Source organism: Argentina silus (assembly GCF_951799395.1).
Source record: "Argentina silus genome assembly, chromosome: 6".
Lineage (NCBI taxonomy): Eukaryota > Metazoa > Chordata > Actinopteri > Argentiniformes > Argentinidae > Argentina > Argentina silus.
The window spans coordinates 7,732,177-7,739,989 of record NC_139660.1 but is presented as its reverse complement, the minus strand read 5'-3'; the positions used below and the strand labels follow the sequence as shown (position 1 = coordinate 7,739,989).

The 7,813-nt window shown below is 40.3% G+C and overlaps 1 protein-coding gene across 1 annotated transcript; it reads left to right on the top strand.

The window, feature by feature from the left end:
• The first annotated feature begins 3,076 nt into the window (after positions 1–3,076).
• On the top strand, positions 3,077–7,474 carry rp2 (RP2 activator of ARL3 GTPase). The gene is made up of 5 exons (XM_083671199.1): positions 3,077–3,380; positions 4,441–5,109; positions 5,902–6,016; positions 6,163–6,248; positions 6,380–7,474. The coding sequence occupies exons 1-5, from the start codon at positions 3,222–3,224 to the stop codon at positions 6,461–6,463; spliced, it is 1,113 nt and encodes a 370-aa protein (XP_083527325.1). The 5' UTR covers positions 3,077–3,221; the 3' UTR covers positions 6,464–7,474.
• Positions 7,475–7,813: the final 339 nt, after the last annotated feature.

Below are 7,813 nucleotides of genomic sequence, written 5' to 3'. Positions count from 1 at the left end.
CTGCGCCTTTATGTGGACACACTACAGCTAGAAGTTGTAGTGCCCCTCTGGATAAGAGACCTTATGACCACAGTTGATTTTGTTTTTTTAAATGGGACAGAAATTCAGGCATATTTTAACTTTATGCAATAGTCATGTATAACAGGAAATTCAGATATCCTTTTTCATTTCCTTATTGTCATAACAGGAAATTCAGATATCATTTTTCATTTCCATAATGGAGGTTGGTTTCCTTTGAAAAAAAAAAATCAAGTCATCAAATGTATTGCTGAAAATATGTGTTTAGACTGTTGATGGTCATGTTTACAACGTGAGCCTTCGTTTTAAGTAGTCCCTCAGGCTCCCAGATAGTCAGACGACAAATGGTCAACAGGCCTATTAAATGTTTCTGCTTGTTGAAAAATGCTATGAATATTTAAAGATCTGACTATATATATTTCCATTCATTTTATTGTGTTTCTGTGCAACAAATGTACCCTTTTCAGCATGCAATGGTTTTCATCAGTAAATCCATACCAACCAGCTGATATAATTTACTCATTTTTTTACATTTAGGGCCAGTTACCCTAATCAAATCAAAGTGGGGGGGCCTTCCTCTTGCACCTCCCGAAGTAGATGTCCTGCATGGCTGGGAGCTCACGGCTCGTCATCATTGTTAGTGGTCAGGCCAACCACAGTGGTGTCATCAGCAAATTGATGATGCAGTTGGAGCTGTGCATGACCACAGTCGTGGGTGAACAGGGAGTACAGCAGGGGACTGAGCATGCAGCCCTGGGGGGCCCCTGTGTTAAGAGTCAGAGTGGAGGAGGTGATACTGCCTATCCTCAGGAGGTCCAGGATCCAGTTACACAGGGAGGTGTTAAGACCCAGGTCCCTGAGCTTGGTGACAAGCTTGGAGGGGACTATGGTGTTGAATGCTGAACTGTAGTCAATGAACAGCATTCTCACATAGGTATCCCTCTTGTCTAGGGCAGGGATAGGGCAGTGTGCATAGTGAAAGCAATGGTGTCACCAGTGGATCTGTTGGGGAAGTATGCAAACTGAAGTGGGTCTAGTCTGGCAGGTAGTGTGGAGTTGTCTTAACTAGCCTCTCAAAGCACTTCATGATGACAGATGTGAGTGCAACAGGGTGATAGTCATTAAGGCAGGTTACCTTGTCTTTTTGGGCACTGAAACGATTGTGGTCACCTTAAAACAGGTGGGAATTACAGACTGGGACAGAGAGAGGTTGAATATGTCCGTGAAGACATCAGCCAGGGAGGCCATCTGGGCCGGCTGCTTTGCGGGAGTTAACATGTTTAAAAGCCTTACACACGTCAGCCGCAGTGATCGAGAGCACACTATCCTCGCGGATAGTGAGAGCCTCTGTGGGGGACTTTGTTGTTTCACTCAAAGCTCAAACCTACATATCTGATGTTGAATTAGCCATTGGTCAGAATTTGACCTACAAGGGAGCCATTCCATTCCATGCATTCCATCTTCAAAGTGCTGTGGTGTATGCACATATACGTATAGAACTGTTCTATCTCTATGGGTGTATGCATGTAGAAAATGCGTTATTTTCTCCTTCATTCATGGACGTCCTGAGTGTGGTGGCGCCATCCTGTGTTCATACTCAATAACTGTAGTGCTTAAATAGTGGAGGAGGGAGGATACAGTACAAACACTACTGTACATACAGTAATGTCCATTTAAATGTCATTACTCAGTACTCAAATGTTACAATCCAGATTTTTTACCTGGCTTGAATTTGCTCTCCTGTGGAGCTCAGGTTTCCATATGAACTTGAAATGCACACGTGTCTGGAACATGAATAGATGATTATCATGGTAACAAGGGACTCAAAGAGAAGAAGACTCAAAATTGTGAGTATTTCTTTTGGCAGGCAACCAAGCGGTTGATAAATGTTCCCTCTCCACATTTTACATGCAATAAAGGCACCTTGAAAATCTGTCTTTTCACCAGGAACACATTTGACAGAACAATGCTCACTATCAGAGATGTCAGAGGTAAAGATACCTCATGATTGACTGCAGTGTAAACCATGAGTGTGTATCCTGCAGAATTTAACTTACCATTGTCAGATAAGGCTTACTCTTACAATTACCATTTTCCTGGAGGTGTGTGAAGGGCATAATAAACAAGGGGTGCATTAAGTACATCTCAAACAGAGGAGTGAAGAAAAACACAAACCAACGGGAAAAATAAGTTCCAGAAGAAACTTTGTGGGCTTGCAAAGTCTTATTTTGGTAGTGGAAAAGGTTTAAAGATGTTTTGAGATAGATTTGCTGGGTAATTGATAACGTGGATAAAGTTAGAGATGGTTTGGTTGGATGGTTGGATGGTGGAATGTTAGATAAATCGATAAGATGAGCCAGGGGTGATTCAGTGGAGTGGGCAGAGAGGTTGGTTAACTGGTTTAAAAGGTTTAATAGGTATCAGAAAGCTTTTATCAGGGTTGATGAAGAGTTTCTGGGTAATTGAAAGAAAGTGAGATAGATTTGTTAGGTTGGTTGATCAGATGGATGAATGGATAGATGAAAGAGGAGGTATAGAAATATCAAAACAATTAAGAGCTTAATCAGTATGGGTTATACTGAGTGAAGCAGCAGTGGCTGGTGAAAGGATGATGGCCAGGTAATTGAAAGGTTAGATAGGTATAAGGTTGGAAAGATAGAATGTTAGATATATAGAATGATACAGATAACCAACCAAATCTACCACTCTCAACCACTCAACCAACCAACTCTCTCACCACTCCATGAGCCACTTTTAGTACAGGTGCTAAAATGTTACTCTTGATATTACTCGAGAATCTAAAAGGGCTGTGTTATATTACTGTGACTCCCTGACGTACCAACGATTTCTTTTCTGTGCGGATGTAGTAGGAAACGGCAACGCCCATTGCCCAAATGAGTACAGCCGTAATTTGATTGGCTGATGTTCACGTAGCCCCTGTCCTTAGAACTTTGTGATTCGCTGTTACTAAGTAACGAATTGCAAATTATTGATTGGCTGTTGAACAGGGTAAGGAAACGGGAAGCTCAAGAGGTTACGAGTGCGTGATTAGCTTAAAACCGAGGTGGTAGTGGCTATGCTATAGTAGGAAGACCAGAATATCTGCAGATTTTACATAAAGTACGCAAACTATAATTAGGGATAGACTCCTGTAAACATTTTAGTTCAGTCGTAAATAATCGGTTTATTGTTAATAGGGCAAAATGGGCTGCTTCTTTTCCAAAAAATCTAAAAGAAAAACACCTGATAAAGAAGAGCTTACTCCGACGACGACGACTGGAGAGACTACGACGAGCAACAACATTCTCAGCAGTAACACAGAGGAAGCACCTAAGCAATACAGTTGGGACAAACGTGAAAAGGTAAACTATTATTTGAAGATGCATGAGACTGATAGCTAGGTTATAGCTCGCTTTCTAGAAGGTGTTAGGTGGGCATGGACACACTGGCCCCATCTATGACCAGTATTATTTCAATTTGGGTGAAAATAATATTCACACAGCTACATCATGGAGACCACCAGTTCAATGTGCTCTAACAGTCGCGTGCTCGCGAGGTTAGCTCTGGCTACCTAGCTGATTACCTTAAAAATATGCTGGTGCTAGGATTGATTAGCTTACCATCTAGCAAGCTTTGCGGTTTCCTCAATGAAAGTGACTAACTCGCAGCAGTGCGTGACACACCATATGCGTGTAGACAGAGAGAACGTTAGCAATATTGATGGCTACTAAATGCAAAACGGTATGACTGAGATTCAATTAGGAAAACTGTGCATACAGAAAGGTCTCGCTATCAATTAATGCCAGGGTCAGCAACGTTATGTGATTCTTGCGCACACACATTTATAGCGAACTACCTGTTCGCCTAGATAGACAGAGCTCATTATCGGCTTAGAGTCCGTGCACCGCATGTAACAAGTTTGACAGCTGGCCATATACAATACAACAGATTAGTCAAGGATTGCCATCATCAACCAAGTATTACAGGTTGCCAGAGAAAGATGGTCGAAGAGTGCCAACGCAGCGGTTTTTTTTTGGGATGAGACATATTTCAGATGACGAGTGATAACAGAAGAAAGTCGGGTTTAAACATGTATAAAAGGCATGATAATGATAGCAGGTTAATAGATTTATTTGCCCTAATTTTCAAGAAAACAACATGATATTCCAAAATCAATCATCATATGAAACAGAATGTATTATCAATAATGAATTTATTATCGACCTTGATATTTGGGAGAGGACCATTAATGCTTGAGAAATGGGTATGAAAGCAGTCCATCTCTGATGGACTCTTCAGCTTTAAAAACAGCCAAAACCATGTGAAATTGAAACAACCTCAGAGGTTATTATTAGGGCAAATTTATTTGAATCTGGAGATCCTGTATGCTCATATCTTCTTCTTTTGTTTGTCCTTCCACAGGTTGATCCAAAGGACTTCATGCTGACAGGTGTTAAGGATGCCACTGTGGGCCGTTTGCCTGGCAAGCTGAATGGGCAGCAGTTTGTCATCCAAGACTGCGAGAACTGCGACATCTATGTGTTTGACTATTCGGCCACTATTACCATTGACGACTGCATCAATTGTCGCATTTTTCTGGGGCCTGTAAAGGGCAGTATATTTTTCAGAGATTGCAAGGACATCAAGTGTGTGGTGGCATGCCAGCAGTTCCGTACGCGCGACTGCAAGAAGATGGAGGTGTTCCTGTGCTGTGCCACCCAGCCCATCATTGAGTCGTCCACTGGCATGAAGTTTGGCTGCTTCCAGTACTACTACCCTGAGCTGGCCTTCCACTTCAAGGATGCTGGACTCAGTATATTCAACAATAACTGGAGCAACATCCATGACTTCACCCCAGTGTCCGGAGAGACAAACTGGAGCCTCCTGTCAGAGGACACCATGGTGTTGGACCGTGTGCCAGCCCCAGACGCTGAATCAGAGTTTAAGTCTGTCCGGATCTCCACTGAGGTGTCCCGTAGCATCGTGCCCATGACCAAGGGAGGGAGGCGCAAAGAGAGTGACGAGTCCTGCCTCTTTGTTTTATTTGCAGGGGACTACACAACTGCTAATGCAAGAAAACTCATTGATGAGGTGAGGAGAAAATGGAGATTTTTTTTGGCCAGATTTCCAAAAAAGTGCAGACCGTAAATTAATATTATTCCATTGCACTTTTACTCCAGAAGTCTTAGGTCATATCGAAACTGCTCAACTCATGTTGAACTGCGGAAATTAGGTTTACTTCCCTATTAGTCCTCCCAAAGACCTATTTTAAATTGCAGAACCATTGAAATGGTTAGTACGTATGAGTATCTTGTAAAGCTACAGCTGTATCTAACGCGTCTCTTTGTCATACATTTTCTGAGAGTTGGTTGCCTATTGCCCTCTCTGTAGCATATGAGTAGCAGAACATGTCAGTTTGGTATGGCGCAGCACTCAATCAAAGGGTGGACGTTAAGGATGTTACACTCTACTGCGTGGACAGTAACAGTCATGGCTTACTTGTCAGCACTGGCAGCTGCTTGCATTTGTAGATCATGTTTTTGTCTATGTAAGACTAGTTGACCGCACTTGTTGAGCTTGTTTAAGCTGTAGTGAGCACTCTTTACCTCAATTATGATTATCATTAAAACATCCCATGTATGTTTTTGTTGCTGCCAAAATATGCATTACACCATCACGAGAATTACTCACCATGAGGTAGTGGTGGTATCCTGCTGCAGCTTTGGTTGCTTGTATAGTGTAGTGAAGCTCCATTCTGTGTTTTTTGGCAAGTGACAAGATCAGCTTCTTCCCCAGGTGTAAAATGAAGTATTGGTATTAGAGCTTTAATTTGTATTTATTTAATCATCATGAACAAACTCTGTCATTTTGTGTCTATTACAGGCCACTGGAAAAGGTTTTGTCTTGATCCAGACAAAGGAAGTGTCAATGCGCCCTGAGGATGTGAACAGAGTGTTTCAGAACAATGCAGAGGGTCTCGTAGAGTGTATCACCAAGGGTAAGTTATTGTCACTTAGTTTGTTGCATGTGGTTTGCAGTGTGAAATATCAAATCTGATTCAGAAAAGGATGGAAAAAAATGTAGTACACTTTAGTATAACCGTCCTTGAATATAAGCTCTGAAATGAATATCTTAATACCAAAGGCCCAGTTGTAGCCCTGGAGTTGAACGGCGATGGGGTGGTGGAAGCCTGCAAGACGATTGCCAGTGAAATGTTCAATGGGACCAAGGTAACTGTATTTCTGACATCTACTTGATCTCAAGGTGAAAGGTATTGTAAAGCAACATTTACATTTGTCCTTGTAAATGAGGTAACAAATAACACCCTAATGTTCTCTCTTCTGTGTCATGTTCTTTGCAGGTTTTTGTTTCAGAAAACAAAAATACTTCTTCTCGAGATGTGGACAACTTCTTCAACTTTGCTGACATGCAGATGGGGTTGTGAATTGCCAAGCATTTGACAAACAAATTACACCACACAGATGAATTTGAGTTTTTATTTTTCATTAGCAGTTTTTGTCTCAGAATAACAGAGAGAAAATGTTAATCAACTAAGTTTACCAGCAGAGGTTAGATTGTTCCCAAGCCACTCACTCAAAAACAACTTTAGCTGTAAACCACTTCACACATATTAGTCAGTAGTAAAATTTGTATTTATTGAATGTATTGATCATTGAACTGTTTATTTTATGTAAATATCGGTCTTTGCTGTAAATGTAGGTAATTTTATCTTGAGTCTTAATTGGGACCATTGAGGTTTATGTTCCTCTCTGTTTTCATAATGTTTTTCAGAGAAGAAAAAGATATGGGAGCAATGACTGGTTGAGTGAAAATATGACCATGTTTGATATCATGTATTTTTTCTTCAGACATTTATTTGTGTATAGTTGTTATTAAGCCAACTGGATTGAATTAGTCCAGGTTGCAGTGTACCTGTGTAGTCTGAGTCTCTAGACATGTTGTTTGTTGGTGAATAGCTAGGTATTGATTTTCTTGGTATTGATTCAGGTTTTATCCCTATTACACATTGGTTACACCACTGTTGTTTGGGAAAAGACAGTGGCTTGCTATAATCTAATTTTCATATTTTTTACAGTATATATATTTTGTCTTCTACTTTCAAGTCGTGATTGTTTTTTTTATTGGGAGCAAGCCGCATGTGCACAAATCAGCTTTCACTATAAGGCCCATGTAAATAATTCCATATATTTTATGTTTTTTGAAAAAGGTAAAGTGAAAGTCAATCTTCTTAGTACACATTTTGAATGTATTGCAAGAGAGGAGGGGACGTACAGTAGTTTATCCTTTGGTGTGATTGTGGGACTACAATCTCTGCCCTCCGACAAAATATATTGTATTTGTTTAAAGAATGATTGTCATGTTTTGTATTTGTAAATGTTTCATGCACCTTTTTCTAGAATCAAATGTAAAATATAATTACCAATATATTTGTCAAAAGACCAATTTGTGTCATGCATGATTATGGGTGGGCAATAGGCATACTGTTAATTTTAGTGTGCTAATGGAACATTTTAGTCATACATTCTCATACTAATACTAGAAACTAGTGTTGATGGCTTTAGGCAATATAGTAGATATTATCCACCACAACCCGGGCAGACAAAGTTTTACCAAAATTGACAGTTCATTAAGATTCAGTGGTACACCATAATTGTGGATGTTGGATTTTAGTGTGCTTATGGAACATTTTAGTCATACATTTTCATACTAATACTAGAAACTAGTGTTGATGGCTTATAGTAGAAATCATCCACCACAACCCACGCAGACAAAG

Coding starts and splice junctions, on each gene's coding strand:
- rp2 (XM_083671199.1), top strand. CDS start 3,222: ATGGGCTGCTTCTTTTCCAAAAAATCTAAAAGAAAAACACCTGATAAA. Junction 6,017..6,162: donor CGTAGAGTGTATCACCAAGG/GTAAGTTATTGT, acceptor TTAATACCAAAG/GCCCAGTTGTAGCCCTGGAG. Junction 6,249..6,379: donor AAATGTTCAATGGGACCAAG/GTAACTGTATTT, acceptor TGTTCTTTGCAG/GTTTTTGTTTCAGAAAACAA.